The sequence below is a fragment of the Lutjanus erythropterus genome, chromosome 3 (assembly GCF_056507025.1).
Source record: "Lutjanus erythropterus isolate fLutEry1 chromosome 3, fLutEry1.hap2, whole genome shotgun sequence".
In the NCBI taxonomy this organism is placed as follows: Eukaryota; Metazoa; Chordata; class Actinopteri; order Lutjaniformes; family Lutjanidae; genus Lutjanus; species Lutjanus erythropterus.
This window is the reverse complement of record NC_139319.1, coordinates 25114255-25134673: the sequence shown is the minus strand read 5'-3', so window position 1 is coordinate 25134673 and position 20419 is coordinate 25114255. Positions and strand designations below refer to the sequence as shown.

The 20419-nt window shown below is 39.3% G+C and overlaps 1 protein-coding gene across 2 annotated transcripts in view; it reads left to right on the top strand.

Annotated features, from left to right (window-relative positions):
* plppr2b (phospholipid phosphatase related 2b) overlaps window positions 1–20419 on the top strand; it is a 74297-nt gene that overhangs the window by 18497 nt on the left and 35381 nt on the right. For both annotated transcript variants that reach the window (XM_084715576.1, XM_084715577.1), the window contains exon 3: window positions 14740–14928. In XM_084715576.1, the coding sequence (XP_084571702.1) occupies window positions 14740–14928 (189 nt within the window). The remainder of the gene's footprint in view (window positions 1–14739; window positions 14929–20419) is intronic.

Here is a 20419-nt window from a genome sequence, read left to right as displayed (position 1 = left end):
GAGAAGGCGAAGTGAAAAAGGAGGAAGAATAGGTGAAGGGAGTGAAGCAGATACTGTAGATGCACAGAAACAGTGTGTGTGTGTGTGAGAGAGAGAGAGAGAGAGAGAGAGAGAAAGAGGGCAGGTAGAGAGAGTTTTGACAGAGAGGATGATTGAGAGACATGGAGGGAAAGGCAGACAGAGACACAGAGAGCGTGGGCTTGAACATGATTTAGGAAAGATGTTTTTTGACAGATAACGGAAGAGAAAAAAAACAGATGAGTTTAAGATAAACAAGATATGATGATAAAATGCACCCAGTAATCAGGCAAACAAAAGAGGCAGAGGAAGAGAGAAGGAGGGAGAAGAAGGGGGGAGGGCATGTGGCTGCCCGAAAAGATGAATGCCTGCTTTGATCCTTTTCCTCTCCCTTGTTGCCTCTTTGTATTTTACCTTTCTCTCTACTTCACCCTCTCATATATCCTCGTTTCCCCTCCTCTCCCCTGTTGTTTTCTCCTCTTTCTGCTGCCTTCCTCAGTTTTATTTCCCAGCGGTATGCTCGGCTTTACCCCGCCGCATTCTGTGATATACTAATGTCTCATTAATGGTTTTATCCGTCTGTTTATCTTCTTCCACTTTCCCTCAGCTGCCTCTCCCAGTCCTCTCTTTAAGGCTCTGCCCCTCCAGCTTGTCCACTGTTTTCTGTCAGCCAGCTCATCTGTCATCTTGCTCAGACTATTGTAATTCAGTCTGCTGACACCAGGAGGCAGTCAAGCCCATTCATTTGCTTGTTATCCATGGTGATTCTGTAATATGCCCTTTTTTGGCTTTTTGCTCAGTCATTTACATGAGATTTATGCAGATGACTGTGTGCGAGGGGAAGTTGGCGTGTGTGTGATCTTTTATGTGCAGTTTGTTGAGGATAAACTTGTAGTTTCCAGCACAGTTGTTTGTGTCGTTCTGACAAAATCAGGTCTAAAATCAGACCTTGGCTTTTTTTATCTTCTGCTCAAAATCTGAGAGATGAAACCTTAGCTGCTGTGAAATATTCACCGTTTCTAATCACGTGACCGAGTGATTATGTGAGCTCATCAGGAAACCAAATTACAGCGAACAGGAGGAGGGGTGTTGCAGCCTCGTCTCATGCTCATTTTGGGAGCTTTTTGAGGATACACTGAGGAGAGAAACTCTGTGAAGCCTCATGAAACACACCTGACTCTGATGGAGAGTGTTGTTCTTGATGATGCCAGGTTTTTGATCAGAGGTCTTTATTTCCTTGTGCTGTTTTGAGGATATGTTTTTACTATGTCAGTTAATTTGAGGCCAATTAAGGAGCACCCTTCAAAAACAGATGTGCCTGTTAGTAAAATGTGGTAAGGAAAATGATGTTGTACAATTTTTCTAAGAAGCAACGAACCTTATGTGCCCAGTTGAGCTCTAATATTAAACCACTTAATGTTTAACAACATTTAAGTCCCCCATTCATGAGCAGTATATAAACATGTTGACATGTTATATACTCGTGAGATTTTTTCTCTAATCAGTAAAACAATATATATTAAAATTCTTTATAAAAGGTGTACTGCAAATATAAATCTTGCATTTACATATTTTCTTCCATAGTTCTTTATTTGGCGACCCAAATAAAATCTCCTGTGACCCACCTGTGGGTCCTGACCCAGTTCCTGGGGATGACTGGTATAGTGTATAGATGGACCATCGCCATCCTTGACTTCAGGTGTGATCCTGTCCTCCATTTGTCAGATTGTAGCTTTCCCTGTTGGCCTTAACCTTCAGTTTAGACGCAGGTGTTGGTCAGGGGAACATCCATCCTGTCCTCATCACCAAAAATGGAGGAAATCTTCTAAAATAGGGAGAGTTGCTAGTTCTCCTGAAGAATTGCAGACTTGGTGTGATCAATCAAATCTCTTTACCTCTATCTCTTGTTAATGATGTGTTGCTTTAGTGGCCGTCTTCAGTACAACAGCCCTTTAATGTTAATCTCTGTTGACTGTCATCTGTCTCACAATTTAAACACAGAGAATCACAACACAAAACCAATATATTGATTGCGTATCTAAAATGTTAATTTCCCACATTAGTCTCAGTTTTCTTTAAGGTGCATAGAATAATGTGATGGTATTGTGATCAAGCGTCCTGGCTTTGCCTAACTGTATAAACGCAATATGAAAAAAAGCTTTACAAGCTTTATAAAGAATGTGGAAATCTACATTTTTGGAGAAACTCACAAAAGTTGAGGTCACAACATATGGGATATGGAATTAATCTGCAGATGCTCTGGTTTAAGAGGAAACTAACTTTCTATGAATGTCAGTTTTTGAGCCACAGCATAGGCCAAAGGCTTATGTCTGCAGATAATGATATATAACATGTCCCAGTAGAAGTTACTGTACGTAACTCTTAAAGGTGTAAAGGTGTAAGATTTGGTGGAATCTATAAGCAGAATATAGTAGAAATGGAATACAATAATAATAAATATGTTTTAATTAGTGTAGAATCACCTAATAAATGAGCTGTTTATATTTACAGAGGCCTGTACTTATAAAGGCTAAAGTTTTATCCAGTGTTGAAACTAGATGGTTTGTCAGACTCGAAAAATTACTGTTTTAAATTTCTCAATGATATACATAGACAGTTGGTTCCATTTTATTTCCTATTGTCCTTTTCACTGGGAACACAATACTTTGTACTAAGATAAACACAGAAATTGATTTTGTAAATATGGATGATGCATAATGACTGTTGGCTGTGAAACATTTAAATTAGCAATTTACTCAGAGAAAGCCCAGGTAATGAGAAAACAGGTCCTTAATCTGGATGAATTTTCAGCCTTATGTAGCATTTAATTTCTTTCCTCAATTTATTTAGAAAAGTTTCATGTAAATATGATTTTTGAAAGAATATATTCATGTGAAACTTTGTTTTGGATCTGCAGATACATGTTATAATTGCTTGATCTCTGAGAAATAGTGGTGTTTTCAATCTCAGGCAGGACAGGCCAATCCATCAAAATGTAGCTGTTTCTTTTTCTAATGTGTCTCTACTGCCGTCTGCACTAACACAACACACCAAAGTATAAAAAAGGGCACATCCTCTCTTCCTCAGGACTCATTCATGCGATAGTTTGTACTCTTTCAAACACATCTGAGACGTTTTGAAAGCATAACGAAGCAGCATGTCTCCATGTTCATCCTGAGCTGTGTGACATTCGTTTTCTCCCAGCAGGGTACTGTCATCTCAACACCAGCCGCCATCCACACATTCTCACCTTCTGTAAACACGTTTGACTTTATCAGTTGACTTTTCTGCCATCTGGCCGTTCCGCGCAGGCCGAGGGTAGACACCACTTATGTTCAAGCTCACAGCTTTGGCCCCAGGAGACTTTAGCGATGCCCACATCTATTTTCACCACCCTTTTCCCTTCCCAGAGCACATTATTATTGTCACATTTTATTTTCCTCCTCTCTGGTTAAAGGGCTTTTATGGGCAGGAGATTTTCCTCTGTTTCTGTCACATCAGTGCCATATTAGTCTCTTTGATTTCCTTGCTTTTACTCCCTTTGAAGTTCAGAGGTATGAACATTAAGCTTTAATTACACGGCCTGATAAGTCTTTTCAGTTTACTGGGTCAGCCAGAAAGGGGTCACCATCTTAAATCTGCCTTATTTTATTATAAACTCCGGTTTCATCCCATGGCTAAATTTATGCTGACAGATTTCAGTAGCTAAAGCAAATTGGGTTTCATTGCGTAACAGTGTAATCCCTCATTTTTCATTCCTGACAGTGCACCCATCCCAGATTTCTAATTTATGACTTGGCAAAACCAAATCTGTACGAATCAAAGAAAATCACCCGTTCCTGTGTTTGCTGTGATATGAGCAGTGTCTGGTTCAGAGGACAAACGTGCAGTAAAGTACAGAAAACATCAAAGATTGTGTATGTTTGATTATTATAGTCAGTATGACCAACATTTTCTACTTCTAGTCAAAGAAAACTGTAAAATTGATGTCTGATTTTACACACTTGAATGGTTGAATGCTTGCAAGACAGTTTGTTTTTGTGTGGGAGTTTCATCATTGAGCCTTTGAACCTTCATTGTGTGTTGTGCCTTCAGAAAATGCATGGCAGCTCTCTTTTCCTCATTCTTGAAAAGTATACTTCCTAAGATGCATTTTTAAATACAGCATATGTGTGGACAGAAGCATTTGTCTTGAATATTGCTGGGCAAAAGGGAAAGATGAAAAAGTGTTTGATTTAGTAAAAGGAGAGATGACAGACTGGGTTAGTGTCTGATGCTCTGTCTGACATCTTAATCTCAAACTGCCATGTCACTTCAGATGAAACAGTGATGTGAAGATGACCTTTCCTGAAATTTCACAAGAACTGGTAAACAGATTTACTGCTTCTTTCTTCTAATTTTCACATTTGGAGAATAAAATGACAACAAACCTTGTGTTTTGGCCTCTTGTATTAGTATTTGCAGGATCTTGGTCTTTAGATTGCTATAGATTATATATGATAAACCAGTCAGTCGTTTATTTACCTCATCTCTCTGCCGTATTCTGTTGGGAAGCAGAAGACTCAGAAAATAAGATTGAGTAGTAGGAGGATTGCCTGTGGTCTCAGCCAGGGTTGGGAGGCTTACTTTAAAAATGTATTCCGCTACAGTATCTAATTTCCTTTTAAAAATGTAGTTAGTAACATAATCCAAATATCACAGTATTAAAGTAATGTAACGTGATCACTTTTGGTTACTTTTCTAATATAGTGTTATTAGTGCTGCAACTAACAGTTATTTTCTCAATTAACTGATTAGTTGTTTGGTCCATAAAATGTCAGATAATGTTGAAAAGTGTTGATTAAAGTCCAAGATGATGTCCTTAAATGTCTTTGTTTGTCAACAACTCAAAAATGTTCTGTTTACTGTCAGAGAGGAGTAAAGAAACCAGAATATTCATATTTAAGAAGCTGAAATTTGACCACTTTTTTCTTAAAAATTACTCTAGATAGTCAATTAATTGTCAAAATAGATGCAGATTTCTTCAATAGTTGATCAATAATAGATTAATCGTTACAGCTCTAAGTGTTTCATGTTTGGTTTATTGATTTGTCCAGCTGCTCCTTTCTTTGTTGTGTGCAATCTATTGATCGATTGATTTGAAGACAAAAAATAGCAAAAATTTCCACCCAGTGAAGTATTTTTTTCTGTAGAGGCCATGAATATGAATTGGCAGCTGTGTGTGCACTGTGCCTGGCTGCACTATGATAAGTGGACACTGGTCAAAAGTTGCACAGAGCTGCAGCTCCAGGCTTTTTTCAGTGGGGTTATCAGTATGAGCAACCAATCACAAGTAGTCACTCAATTCAATTCAGTAGTATTTTTAGAGAAGAAACAAAGCCCTCTAGTGGCTTTGTTAGTACCCAAACCTGAAAAGTTATAACATCTGAATAACAGATTCGTTGATCCACACATTTTGGGAAAATGTTTGGTTTGGTTTGATATAGAACATTGGTTATCAGAAATATTGGATGTCAAATTTCATTTTAATCCATCAATTTGTATATTCCAAGACCTTTAACCGGATGCTGTAAGGTATCCATGGAATTGGATTACTCTTTTTTTCTTCAATGGTATTACAGAATTATTATTTCATTACTATTATTTGAATATGGAAAAGACAGTAGCTATGGAAAAGTACAAATTAACTAAATTTGGAATCATATAGGGAGAAATACTACAAGCACTGTGTGCATTAAGAAAATAAAGAAAAAAGAGTGGTCTCTGTACTCCATCCTGGTTTTGTTTTGTTGTATTTCATTTATTTATCTTCTTCGTTTTTGGTATTTTTGGTTACACTGAGGGATAAGTGGACAATAATGCATCCAAGGACATAACTGTTGGTCACAATCTGAAGGATCATTTCGTTGGGCAAGATTTAAGTTTATGAAGTAAACAAGTTGATCAGATAGGAAGGATGTTGAGCTTGTATGTATGTGGAGCAGATGGGTGCCGGTGTAAGTCTTGTTTTGTATTCTTCTTCTGTTCTGTCTTTGACTGTTGTTTTGATCATCAAGATTGTGTGTCTTTGTTTCGTCATTGTGCACAAATACTACACAACTGAACATTGTTGGCACATACGGCTCTGGTCTTTGATGAAATACAAACAGTACAAAGTAGAAGAGAGATACTGAAACTGATCACTTTTTTGGTTTCAAGTATATTGATGCAAGCATTGAAAAAATAAAGAGACGTAGTATCAGAACTATCAATATTTTGGAATCGATCCACCCACCCGTACTTTGTTTTGGTAGCCAATGTAGCTGCATGTGCATGTCAGTGTATGCAAGTCCCTTCATGTGAAACTGTTGGCTCAGAGGAGAGAGATGTATTTCACTTCTAACTCGGTGAGTTAAGGGTATATTTACAGTTGCTGATTGTTGAAACAGTGGTTAGACTAACCTGGTGAGTTTTATTTTTCTTTCTGTCAGTGAATATGTGTTTTATGATGATCTGAAAGGTAAAATTGCTGGTTTTGTTAATGGAGTCTGGTGGGCCGACATGTCCATTTGTGTTGGTCCAAGATGCTGGTGTGCTAGCGTGACAATCTAATGGCAGTGTGTGCTGTATGTAGAACCTTTGACCATGTGTTTGTTATTGTAGTCATGATGACAGAGGTCCCTGAACCTTGAAGAAGTAGTCATTTTAACCCACACAAAGACATTTCCCTATTCTTAACAAGGGCCATATTTCAACCCAAACTATTATCTTTCCATAAACCTAAACAAAGCTTAACCATTCAGTATTTGTACTGGATTTTTTGTTGTTGTTGTTGTTGAAGGAGCAGACAAAACTGCTGTAGCTCTGCCAATACGGGCATCAGACATGGACAAATTACATATTTTATTTTGTTTAATTTGGAGGCATTTCTATTAGATGTGGTGATTTGTTACTATTGGTGCTTTGTCTTAAACCCGGTCTGCAGGCCAGATTTCCCAAATGATCAGTAAAGATTTGAATTGAGCTGAGAGATTACTGAGAGTAAATCTGGAACAGATAAATATCAGAAGGCCAGTACAAGTTAAACTTAATTAAAACTCTGGCATTAGAACAGGAAACTACTGCTTTGATATGTTTCTCCTATAAGCTATGAAAGAATTTCCTTTGTTCACACATTTTGAAAGGGACACAGGCAAGGACTGTGGAGGAACAAGGTGACTAGTCCTCTAAGTGGAGACGACAGGTGACAGACTGAGGCTGATTACTTATCACACAATAACCTGAAAATCCATCTCTGTATTATCACCTGAAAACCAGATGGACTTCATGTATTTATTTAAATCAACAGGTGCAATACAGGGGACTTTGGGGACAACAATCAGAAATTAATGTGTGCTGGCTGTCAGAAATAGTTTCTGTGTAAAATTTGAAAAGTGTGCACTTTCTTTGACTTACAAACACCTTATGATATCTGCCATGTGACTACTCTGGGTAAACACAGTGAAGCCAGACTGTCTTGACCCTCCTGCAACTTCAGTTTGTCAGTAGTTTCAAACTGTACGTGCACGCGCTGCTTTAGAAATGATTTTTTATGCAAATTAATTTTCCAAGGTGACTCGTGCAGGATGTGTCTCTGTGCTAATTAGAAGCCATCAACTTGAAGTTGCTTTGACCTTTATTAATATTCAAACAAACTAGCTGTGGGAGTGAAGGGAGATGAGATGTATTATTAAACCTAAATGCCTCAAAAAGTATCTTGCTACAAAGTACTTGCTCATCAGTTGTATCAAAATGACTTTTTATAATACTATATTACTGAAACTGATATTACATTTTAAGCCTTTAAATTGTTTTAGTATGGGTCTGACTTTAAGCCCTCCACATTGAGAAAATGAATTCTGCAAATTTCCCCACATCATAGATTTGAAATGGCCAATCAGGATATCTTGGAGATGGGAGGCTGTGAATTCAGGGGTACCTGCTGGACGGTTTCTGTCAGTCAAAGCAACCACTGACTGACTAACTGAACAACCAATTGAAATGCAACTGGAGGAACTGAACAGTTGGGCCACTGCGATGCAAATGTCCCGTCAAGGTGACAATAAAACTGGACATTTTTCAGATGTCTTTTTCAAGAGCAATAAATGCAGAGGGCTGAGTAAATTTCCAAGATCTCCAATGTTACAAGCATAGATCTTAACAGTGCAAAACATGCGTAGTAGAACCATTACAATAGAGTGAGCTGGGTGGCCTGGTAGCTCAGTTGGAAGAACGTTTGCCTCATGTTGTATTGAGGTTGTCCGTGGGTTTGACTCCCGCCTACAGCCCTTTGCTGCAAACCATTCCCCCACTCTCTCTCTCCTCCCTTTCCCATTGTTCCTGTCCTGCCCTTCCTTCTCCCTTTACCCCAATAACAACAACCTAAAAAAGCTATTCTCCTTCGTGTTTTTCAGCGTAACTAATATCTAACAGATTTTTTTAGATTTCAGTTTTAGTTTCTTTAATTAAAGCTTCCCTGTCAAGGCAAGGCAGAAACCCACTGGTTACACTAATGTTACTAGCTAGTAAGTATATTTTCCAGACCCTGATTAACTCTAACTAACAGCTAACAGCTGAGCAAGCTTGGTACCCTGCAGACCCACAGTCAACTTCCTGTACTTATCTATATGTTAAGGCCTTTTCACACCCCCACACAGTAACTTTCTGCCTCCAGTCACTTTGGTGAAGGGAAGGCAGCAGAGGGAAAGCAGCTTCAGTCACGGCTGTGGGGCTAAGAGGCGCTTATTGCCCTCCTGAACATGCACAGAATTTGGTTTGCTGCTCAGAGTTCGACGTGCTGAACATCTGGTGGTTGTCTGAGAACACGGAGCTGTACAACAAGTCGCTAGACTGACTGAATTGTGCACATGTTCATATATAGAGATTTGCACAGTAATAAACGTATTGTAGACATTTGGTTGTGTTGTATTAACACTATGATGTTTGTTGAAGCACATGCCTTTCATTGCAGTCCTGGACTGCAGCAGCCTTAGCCTTTGTTTCGATTTTCAGGATGATTGCTGGATGATTACTCTGTGGTGGTGTGAAAGCTCCTGAAGGCTTATCTATATTTAAAAAAAAGGCCACATTTTGAACATGGTGAAATTATTTTGTTAGGGGACCTGTGAAAATTACATATTGCATCCTAAGTTAGCTAATGTTAGCAAAATCCTTGCTAACTAGCTAGCTAATCTACATCAATTAGCTAGCTAGTTAACTAGTTAGTAAGCTAGCATTTTATTAACATTAGGTAATTTAAAGGGACAGTTCACTCCACAACTAAAAATACAAACCCTATTTTTCTTCTGGCCTGTAATGCTATTTTCCCATTTAGAGATTTTTGGCGTGAGTTGCAGAGTTTTGGAGATATCAGCTATAGAGCCGCCTAGCTGCCTTCTCTCTAATATAATTGGACTAGATGGCATGCGGCTTGTGGTGCTCAAAGAAATAATGACCCGGTTACTCAAGATAATGCACAGACCCGTTTGTGACCAGTGTCGTGTAGGAACTACTTTTTTCTGCAGTAGAATCCACAATGCTGTTGTCTGAGTGCCCAGACCTATACAACATGTTGCTAGCCAAAAAACAATACATTCTACTTGTGGACTTTTGGGTGGGTTGCAGAACCACTGCCAGGAATTTTTGGGCCCCATAAAAAAATATCACATTTGGCCCCAACACCACGAGCCATACCAACCCTGTGCCCCTGTAACCAGCCTCCTCAAAGCAAATACAAAAACTCCAGCAAATACAGATTACAAAATACAGACGAGTGATTTAATATGTCCACCACTTCAAATCGATTGAATTGAAAGCTTTGTGTTCTTGACACATTTTGACTCCATTTACTGATTCTTTTAGTCATGCTGATTTTTTTTACAGTGGTAATCTTATTCCAGAATGAATGTAAACAGTTTTTACTTGTGTTTTCATGTATTATTCTGCACAGATTGTAAGATCTCTTAGACTGGAAGTATAGTCAATAAGCTCACTCAATTTTAATGCTTATGTAGTGCAAAAGTAGATGCACAATGACATGCATAATCTCTCAGGGAGGCTTTCTGCAGTTGTCTTCAAATGCTTGTTTAAACTTTGATGGGTGTTCGCAGACCTCCCTCGCTTGCTTCCTCCCACCTTTCTACACCTCCCTCCCTCGCTCCCTCCCTCAAGCCTTCTGTAGCTCGGCAAGAAGAGAGGAGCGGATGATGGAAAGAAATGTTGAACACAGCACGCCTGTGTCAGAGTTCCTCCTCAGACATGGGAATATTGCACCCACATGCCTGCAGACATATTCAAACACACTCTGCACATGGGAACACACACGCTCACACACACCCACTCGCTCCAGCAAACAAAGCTCATGTAAGATGGAAACAAACATAGGAAAACATGGAGCTGCTTGATAGTCTATATATAAACTACAGGCTGGAGGTGTTTGCATGTACGTGTGTGTCTCTGTGTCCCTGATGACTTTGCTTTTAAGAGCCTCAGGGCACATGTGTTGTCACTGAGCACATCATCCCTTTGGTGTGATGCTCTCCTCACTTGGGACCCTCAGTCCAAAGACTTTGACATCTCCCGCAAACAGATTGAAGCAGATGAAGTTTGAGCATTAACACGGGAAGGTATAGATCAATTATTTGATTTTGCAGTTCATGTAGGGAATCTACAGCGACTGTAAAAGACAGGAAAAGAAAATTTGCAGAGGAGCAGATCTGACAGTGAAGCGGGGCCTATAATTTAAGGAGTCTGAATTAGGTTAGCATCTCTCTTCCCATGTTCATTGTCACTCTTCACTGTATAATAAAGCTGAAACATGTTACGTGTAACAAGTCTCCCCTTCCCCTCCCCAAAGCATTTGTCCAAGTGGGTACTCTGTCACTTAGCTGAAGAGGATAAACCTGCTGGAGGAGGTTCTCTCAGCGGTTTGTCACTTCTTCAGCCATCTGCCACTGTGAAATGTTTCCAGAGAGGATTCTCCATCAAATCCTTCAAAATCTAATTTTAAACAACAACATGTTGATTTAAATGGCGAACACTATGCATTACTCCACTATAACAGCACAACAATGTTCATATGCAGTACAGTTTGTTATACAGTTTGTTGTTAGGCACATCAAAACCTGCAAATTAAAAGGAGTAGTTCTAGTCACATTTTGGTGGATGTGTTTTGCACATGATTGCCCAGAAAAGTGACTTCCTGGAGTGTTGTGAAGTTGCCAGGCAACCAGCGTAAATCCCCATAAAACCACATTTTGTCTTTTTTACTCGTCAGTTTGTGTACAGATCAAGATATATTGTGTTTTTTATGAGCTTTAGCATGCTCAGAGGTGGATTTCTTAGGTTTTCTTTTTGAGCATTTTGCCAGTTTGTAATACTGCAAATATATAAATATATACTTATGATATACATTTTCATCATTAGCCGTTCTGTAGGCCAGATGTGGCTTGTGGACTGCCAATTGACAATCCCTAAATTGAAAGCTTCACTTAACAGATATCACTTGTGACATGAGAATTGAGCTTCCAGTTGACAGGCATTTTAAACCGAATGTCCACCATCCCAAACACACTCTTTCGATTACTATGTGCTATTTCAGCATCACTTCCTTTGCAGTTGTTTTGTAATATTTTGTTGCCAGCCCTCTGCCTCCTAAATACTGTTTGTTTTGTTTATGATGATTATTGATTGATGAAATAATTGCTGACCTTGTGAACACCCACTTCTGTGGAATTACAGACTGAAAACAGTAACTCTGTTTTGTAACTGCAAGCTAACCTTTGCTTGAACTCCCAGCGTGTTTACACACAAAAGATAAATGACTGCTACTGACAATGAACTTTAATATTTTATATTTGTCTGATGCTGTTTGCAGATGGCCACCACATGCTTTCTACTGTGCAACGACACTGTGTATCTTGGACTTTACATATTTATTTGCTCTCTGACTGAATTTTGCTGATCTGTACCTCGATAGTCAAGCTGCTGTGACTGCCCTCTTATTCCTTTACCCTTTGAATCAATTTCACAGACCTTTTTCACAGCTGACGTTTTGACCTGTCAAAGCATGAAGAGCAGAAGTGGAACTAATAGCAGGAATGATACGTATGTCCTTTCCAGCAATAAGTGCAGTGCAATGTACAAATTAATAATTTCATTAGTTGCACACCTGTGTCAGACAGATCAAAATGTCGGCTGTGAAAAGGGTTTATTTAGCCCACCACCTTGTTTGAGATCTGGCTCTGGCATATTAGTTAGCACCCAATCCTTTAAAGTCTCCCCACTGCTTTTTTGTTTAGTCAGTGATGACTATTCAATATGGTCATTTACATATACTGTAATCTCTCCTAGGTAAAAGAAAAAAATTGTTACCATACAGCCACCAAACTGCTGTTTCTCTCCTGCCTCGACATCTCTGAAGCTGTAAACCAGCTCAGCCTGCCAGTAGAGGCTCCTCGTGTTTTGCTGCTGATAAATTTGTCCGTCACAAACAATAGAAATTAATCAGGCAAACATTTAGGCTGCAGATTACAATGAAGCTAATCAGCACCATGCTATATTTAAACTCAAATTCCTTTTTTAAACTCTTTGTTTCAGGCTTTTTCCCACAGGGCAAACAAATATTGCACAAACCTCCAGTTTTCAATTACAGATTTAGAGAAGCTCACTGTGCAGTTTTAAGTATATCTTTTCCTATAGAGAATTGGGGAAAGGTGTTAGCATGCTGTTTACTGGAGTATAAATGAATAATTAGTTCTCCTGCATCTGTTTCATCTGTGCAGAATAGCATGTTTTTTTCATGTTTTCTGTGTTTATCATCCCCTCTGCCTCTCTTACTCTATCTCTCTGCCATGCATATAACCCGTTATGAATTGCTAATAAATTTTATTAGCAAACTCCTCCTTTAAATAGTTATGAAGGTCATATTTTATGCTTCATGGCGTGTGCTTTGCATACAGCTGGTGTTTTATATGGTACAACAATACACTCTTAGAAATAAGGATTCCACAGAGTTCTTCTTAAAGAGCTGAGGTTGTACTGAGAACCACTTGCTTACGAAGAACCCTTTTTTGAGGAAAGGGTTCATGAAGGGGTCTCAAGTTCCACTGGGATTGTTGAAAACTCTTTTGTCTTTGTACCATAATCTAAAAGGACTCTCAGTAGAATCCCCTGGGTTTTAGATAAAAATGTTTGAATATAAAAAGGTTCTCAGTGAAGCCCCCAAGGTGAGTTCTTGTTAACATCCTTAGAAGATGGAAAGGTTCTAGATAGAACCCATAGGTGTTATATTCTACAGGTCACTGTTCACTGTGCAGCACCCTCTGTTAATGACATCCTTGATTACATTGGTTCCACTTAGAACTGGTGGAAACGCAGGCTACTTCGACACTCTCAGAAATAAGGTTTTCAGAGGGGTTCTTCCTGAAGGGCTGATGGTCTACCCAGGACCACTTGGTTCAAGGGTTCTTTGTAAGACTGGGGGTTCCATTAGGAACCCTTTTCTTCCAAAGTACTTTTTGTGAAAGAAATAATTCTTCAAGGATTGTTGAAGTCCTTGAAGAACTAAGATAATATAAATTGACTCACTGGGTTGTTTTAGATAAAACCCTTGCAGTATAAAGTGTGATATCTAAATATAATCCTGGGAATATAAAAATGTTCTCGGTAGAACGCCCTGGGTACGTTCAAGATAAAACGATTGGAATACAAAAAGATTCTTGGTTGAAACCCCAGGTAGGTTCTTGTCAGCGGCCTTAGAAGGTGGAAAGATTCTGGGCAGACTTCCAAAGAGGGTTCTAGGTGGAACCATTACACTATAGAATGGTTCTTTTTAGAACTGGCACTAGTCGGAGCCTTTATCTCTCCAGATAACAGTTAACAGAACCAGTTCAAGAACCACAGCTATTTTGGAGATAAAGGGCAGTGGTGGGTTTTGGGTGAAGCATTTCACAGATGGTTCTACATATAGCCCTTTATGTTGGGTTCTAGGTAGAAATCTCTGCAAGGGTTCCAAGTGGAACCCCTAGAAATGTCTCTACCAGGAATCAAAAAGGGTTCTTCTATGGAGACAAGCTGAAGAATGCTTCATGGTTCTTATTAGGACCTTTATTTCAAAGAGTGCAATGTGGTACAATAACAACATAAGTTATGCAGAGAATCACACACACATATACTTCTGCTCTTCCCAGGGTTGTTTTTTCCTCTCTCTTCTCTCTTCTCGTCTTCTTCACCGCTGTGCTCTTTTTCACCCCATCTGTGTCTCACCCCCCTCAGTTCTCCTCTTCCTCCATGCAGCGTTATTTTCTTTGATCGCTCTCCATTTGTATCTTTACCCTCCCACTCTGCATACTGACACCGCTGAAGGGATCTCTCTGTATTTCTGTCATTGCTCTCTCTGTCTCCCCCTCCTCTCTATCTGTCTTTCTCCTTATTTGTCTCCCTCTGTCTCCATCTCTCCCTCCCTCCCTCCCTCTCCCATCCTCATCCCTCACTATCTCTCCACGCACACTTGATTCATTTTACACATTACGGAAGCATCCATCATTTTTTGCTCTGAGAAGGAAAAATCCCTTCTTCTTTTTTTCATCCGTGACAATATTTTCCACTCTTTTCTTTCTGGCTGTCTTTTTCTTCTTTTCCCAACTCCTACACTCTCCTTGTGGATCCAATCCTAAAGCTGGAACCAATATGTTTTATTTCCAGCTGGTCATCATGGCAGGAACCGTTCTGTTGGCGTACTACTTTGAGTACACGGACACGTTCCCCGTGCACATCCAGGGCTTCTTCTGCTTTGACAAAGCCTACTCCAAGCCGTACCCAGGACCAGAGGACAACAGCAAGGCGCCGCCCGTCCTCGTCTACTCCCTCGTCACTGCCATCCCCACTGTGACGGTGAGTCTGTGTTCAACTTGTTAAAAAAAAAAGGAACAAATCGTACTTCCACAGGTGCTCATCATACACACACACACACACATCTCACACGTAACATGTGAGACACACACACGGACAGTTCCTCCTCATCTACACGTGGTGTTTGTGGATTGAAAGAGGAGGGAGAGAGAGGTGTGTAGGTGTATATCCTCGTGGTCTCACCACTCTGTTTGTGTGGATGCGGCGTTCTCTGTCATAACCATGGCAACGGGCACTATATTTGTCCTCCATAGAGCAGCCAGAGATAGCTTTACAGTCTGCACGGTACTAAAACAGAATAAAACATCAGCTCTAAATGGCTTCCCCTTATCTGTGCACAAGAGGATGAGGCACAGTTTTCATTATTTTCACCAGACTGTCTCCATCCCAGGCTTAAAAATGCATATTGAAGCACCTTAAATAATTAAGCATCTGTTCAGGAATTACAATTTGTAGGTCGTAAATTTTTTGCAGGGTGCAAAAGCAAATATTCAAGTGCTTTATTTCCAGAATTTTTTTGTAGCAACTCACACATTTCCTCTTGCATTCCCATCAGTTTATAATGATTATTGTGGGGCACAATAATTATTATTGTTGGTCTAGATAAAATATACTGAATTCTATCACAGCAGCCATATTTTCTTGTCAGTACAGTGAGGCATTATTAATAATGAAACAGAGCTTCACGTAGTCATCAAAGCTCTGTCTCCATGACTGTCTATCTTGTCCCCCAGGGCTTGTCTCTTTGATGTCAATAGTTAAGTGGCATTACGACATGGCTGCCTCTGAGCCACACATTAGAGAAGCACACACACTTGTGCACACAAACACACACATAAGTACAAGTATAAACACGAGCAGATGCAGATAATTACACACATACATACTGGCAGTGCTGGGTCATTTGCTACTATGGATGAGACTACCCCAACCCCCTCCTCTGTTACCCCATTTTTCATCTTTCTGCATTTTATTGAATTGAAAATGTTGCTTGACTCCAGTATAAACAAGCATTATTGATAATAAAAATAAGTATAATAACTAAGTGTACATTTGTACATTTAGAGTATTATTTTTGAGACTTTTCTCATTTGGGAGGATCCAGTCCAGTCTTTTGGCATTTTGTTTTTGTAATTCTAAAGATTTCATCCAACTCAATTACCCATTCAGGCACATATTTACAAGGTGCACTTTGTGTGTCTGTCTTTCTTTTTTTTTTTTTTCGAGTCTAACAACATGTACTGGGATGGATGGGGGCTGCAGGCAGCTGGGAATGTGAGCTGTGCAGAGTGGGAGCGGAGTGGCGTGATTTTGCCTGGAGTGTGAAGCGGCTTTTTTGAAAGTCAGAGCATCTGTGTTCTCTCTCGCTCCAAGATACTGCTCCATCCCACGAGCCTCTGTTCAGATACAGTAAAAAGGAAAAAAGAGCAGATATTCATCTCACTTTTCTCTCAGTTTTGACTCAGACTTTTAGCAAGAAAACATAAAACAGGTTTTCTTGACTGACGGCACAGACGTACATACACCGACATCGTGTGTGTGGTTTGTGTCTGTGTGTGCGACAGCTCCAACTGATTTTTAAACTTACCGGAAACTCTACAACTTTTCTCTTATTTTTGCTCCAGACCCTCTCTCTTTTAGCTGCTGTCTCTTTCTATAATGATGAGGAGGCATACAACTCAGGATAGCTGCAGTTTCTTGCTCAAGTTAAAACCTTCAAAACTGCACTCCACAGATTTAGCCTTAGCACTTTCATACAGCTGGAGACAGGCTATAAAAACAATAGGGATGTTCCTGGCAACTAATTTCCCTGACTTGTTGACTAGTCAAAAAGTAAAAAAAAAAACACTCAGAAAACAGGTAAAGTTGGTTATTAATTAATACACAGTTCATTAATTGATCCTGTCAAACATTGTCCAAAGAAATATTATGTTTATTGAAGGTCACATTCATTAGTAACCAAATCATATGATAAATGTAGCTGAAATGTGTTGCACTTTGCACTATGCTTTGTGAACGTTATACATTATCCTACAAAACATGACAACAAATAAATAAATGTGTTTTCTTTTTAGACTGAGTGGAATGACTGGGTCTGTTGGTCAGCAGCATTGTTTAACTGGAGCTAACATTTGCCGCCACACAGTGTGGCTAACGTTAGCAGTGCTAGCAGCAGCCTGCTCTCCTTGCAGGATAACGTCTCTGTACCCGTGTTAAATGTGATAACACATTGCTCTGGTTAAGTGGTTATATGTTGCTTTACTCTCCCACAGCCATACAACCTCATTTTCATTTTTAAGATTAAAATACTGCCAAATGGCGATGTTTACAAGATATCATCTGCTCCACCATGCTGATAACAACATCCGGGCCGTCTGGGTATTATTGCTGGGAGAGGAGGGCTGCCATCTTCTGGAACTGCAGCCTCGGCTACTGGGAGGTGGCTGTGTAACAGCAGAAGCAACATTTAACAGCATTGTACATTAATAAAATATGAATATATAGATTATCTGACTAATATTTCGGGTGCCAACTAGCAAAGGTGGTGACATTTAACTATTGTTTTTTAAGGATGTCATTGCAGCAGAGGCTGGGATATCCTGACCTTCAGAGCCAGAGAAGATATTATACAATAGTTTTCACAGGGTGAGTAGTTCTCACCATGACCAGTGAAATCAGTGGAGTGCCCCAAGAAACATCTTTGCCTTTTAAGTGAATATATTAAATATTTGTATAGAGTGCTTTGAGCGTAGTCCAATCCACTAAGAGACTGTGGCGCCACTCTTACTGTATGTTGCTGGCCTTGCTTAGAAGTTTACGACATATAGAGCAGATTATACTGTAGAGGTAGTGCTTTGATTCTAAGCACTCCAAAGTGACATGAACGCAAATTAATCTGCATCAACTTTCATATTTCAAAATCTACATTTACTTAACTTTTTAAATTTACTTTAATGTGTAAATTTGTGGCTTTTAGAAAAAATAACAAGCTATTGAAGACTGTACCTCAGGTATCGTCAACTGGTGGCCTACAGGCCACATTCGCAAAGCTTCCCATCCAGCCCACAGATTGGCTACTGATGAAAGTATTGTGGTATTTATATATTTGCACTATTGCACACTGGCAAAATTCCCAGAAGAAAAATACTGTACCAAGTTACTGCAAATGCAAACTGAACATTTCCTACTACAGCAGCTTCACATTAAAAGTATTTAAAGGTGCGCTAAACAATTTTGGAGAAAAATGATTGATTGTTTAGTGTTATTCTCAGGAAGTGAAATACTGTGAAAAGTGAAGTGAAATACTAACTTGTGATTGGCAAAGGTTCTCTGTCACAGGTTAGATTTTCTGAAGCCTAAAACCAGGAACATGAGAATAATAAATCTCAGACCAATTGAATTAAATTATACTTAGGTTATGATGGAACTTTATTTTGGAACTTAATGATGCCAAAAATAAACTGGCTTCCCAAACTTTAAGTGGTGAAACACAAATTGATTTTGATTTTTAAGTCAACAATCAGCGGTAGCAAAAGTATTAATTCTTCTCTTAAGCAGAAGTCCTGATTCTTGTGTAAAAAATGAAAAATGTGTGTTTTAAAAAAAGTCTTTTACATTGTTTTCATTGTGTGTTTAAGTTTAAATTGGTCTCGTATTTAGAAAGGTGGTGTGCAATGATCAAAAATAAAACTAATCAATAATTCACCTCAGATGTATTAAAACTAAAGTAATGAGTTGTTCTGAAAATGTATGGAGTAGAAAGCACAGATATTTGTGTTAAAATGTAGGGAGTAAAAGTACCGTAATTTCTGGACTATAGAGCGCACCTGATTATAAGCCTCATCCAGTACATTTTTAAAGGAAAAACCATTTTGTACATACATAAGCCGCACCTGTCTATAAGCCGCATGTGCCCACATTGAAACATGAGATATTTACAAAGAAAGACGGGTACACAGAAAGAGTTTTCAAAGTTTTAATAATATACCTTAGCTTTTCTTTCCAAACAGTGCCTGTGACGCGGCAGTAACACAGCAGCAATACGGTAGTAACACAGCACTAAAAGGGCTGGTTAAAAAAACATACCGGTAAAAGTCACTGAGACGCGGCAGTAACATAGCAGCAACACGGTAGCACAGCGAAGTTACATTAAACTTGCGTCTTCCTCGACACATATATTCCACCTGTCTCACTCTTACCTTTTCTGCTCGAGCGCCCCTGGCGGCCGTTAGAAAAAATGCATAAATTAGCCGCATCATTACATAAGCCGCAGGGTTGAAAGCGTGTGACAAAAGTCGCGGCTTATAGTCCGGAAATTACGGTAATAAATTGACATCAAAAATAAATACTCAAGTAAAATACAGATACCTGAAAGATCTGCTAACACGCAATAAGTATTTGTACTTCGTTACTTCCCACCTCTTTAGGAAATGCAATGCATTTATCCGTAAACTTTGCACTTACTGATATTGTCCATCAACAAAACAAGTGAGTGCAGGGATTAGATTAAGTGCAGTGGATTTTGAGACTTTCATCCAGCCAGACCACAATCACCCCAGGAACAGTGGGATAAGCTAAACTAACCCAACAAAGACCTGAGAGGACAAGACAGAGAGAGATGGGTCATTGGCGCACTTTGTTTTGCACCAGCCCACATCCTTCTCCTAAAGCCCCTCACATACCCCTGGTGGGAATAAGCAAAAATGAGTTTGACAAAGTATGTAGCAGTGGTATCTCACACAAGTTTGGCTGGAGGTAAAGTTACTGCACGTTGTAAGCTAGTTTGGTAGATGAAAATGTTGTACTAAGTATTATTCTATGTCTTTTTCTATTAGCTTCAGCAGAAAACAGCGTTGCAGCCAAATGCAGTATAATTGAAGTGAATGGTGACTAGTTTTCCAATTTTTTTTGAAGGGTCTGACCTGCTGATTGGCCGATTCCGATTCTCAGTCTTTCTAAGAACTGTAATTGACAGCATTCACAAACATTTTTGCAACTTTTCTTGTAAAAATTAAATTGGATGTTCATAATAAGACAGTGACTATTAAACATTCATTAAATATTATTTAAATTTTCTCCAAAGTCCTCCAGGTTACAGCCAGGCCTTATTATAGTTTTATATTAAGATTATGAATAGGGTGAACGTGATCTCGCGAGATCAGGGAATCTTGATTCACGTGATCTCCTGTGGAAGCAGATGTAAGCAAACTGTAGACTGACGCGGTGCAACAGTTTGCTGCAGTAAAACTTTGCCATGACACAAACAGACGCAGAAGTTAAATGAGTCTGGATGAGAAAATGTTTGAGGCGACACATCAACACAGGTTGTTTATTCTTCAGCCAGAACAGGAGGTGAGATTTTAACTATCCCTCTGTGAACAGCAGTCTGCTGCTGGCTAACATTAGCCTGAAGAACTAGAGAGTTGACGGCTATTCTGCAATATTGTCAGCTGCTTTGTCTCGTTGTAGACTG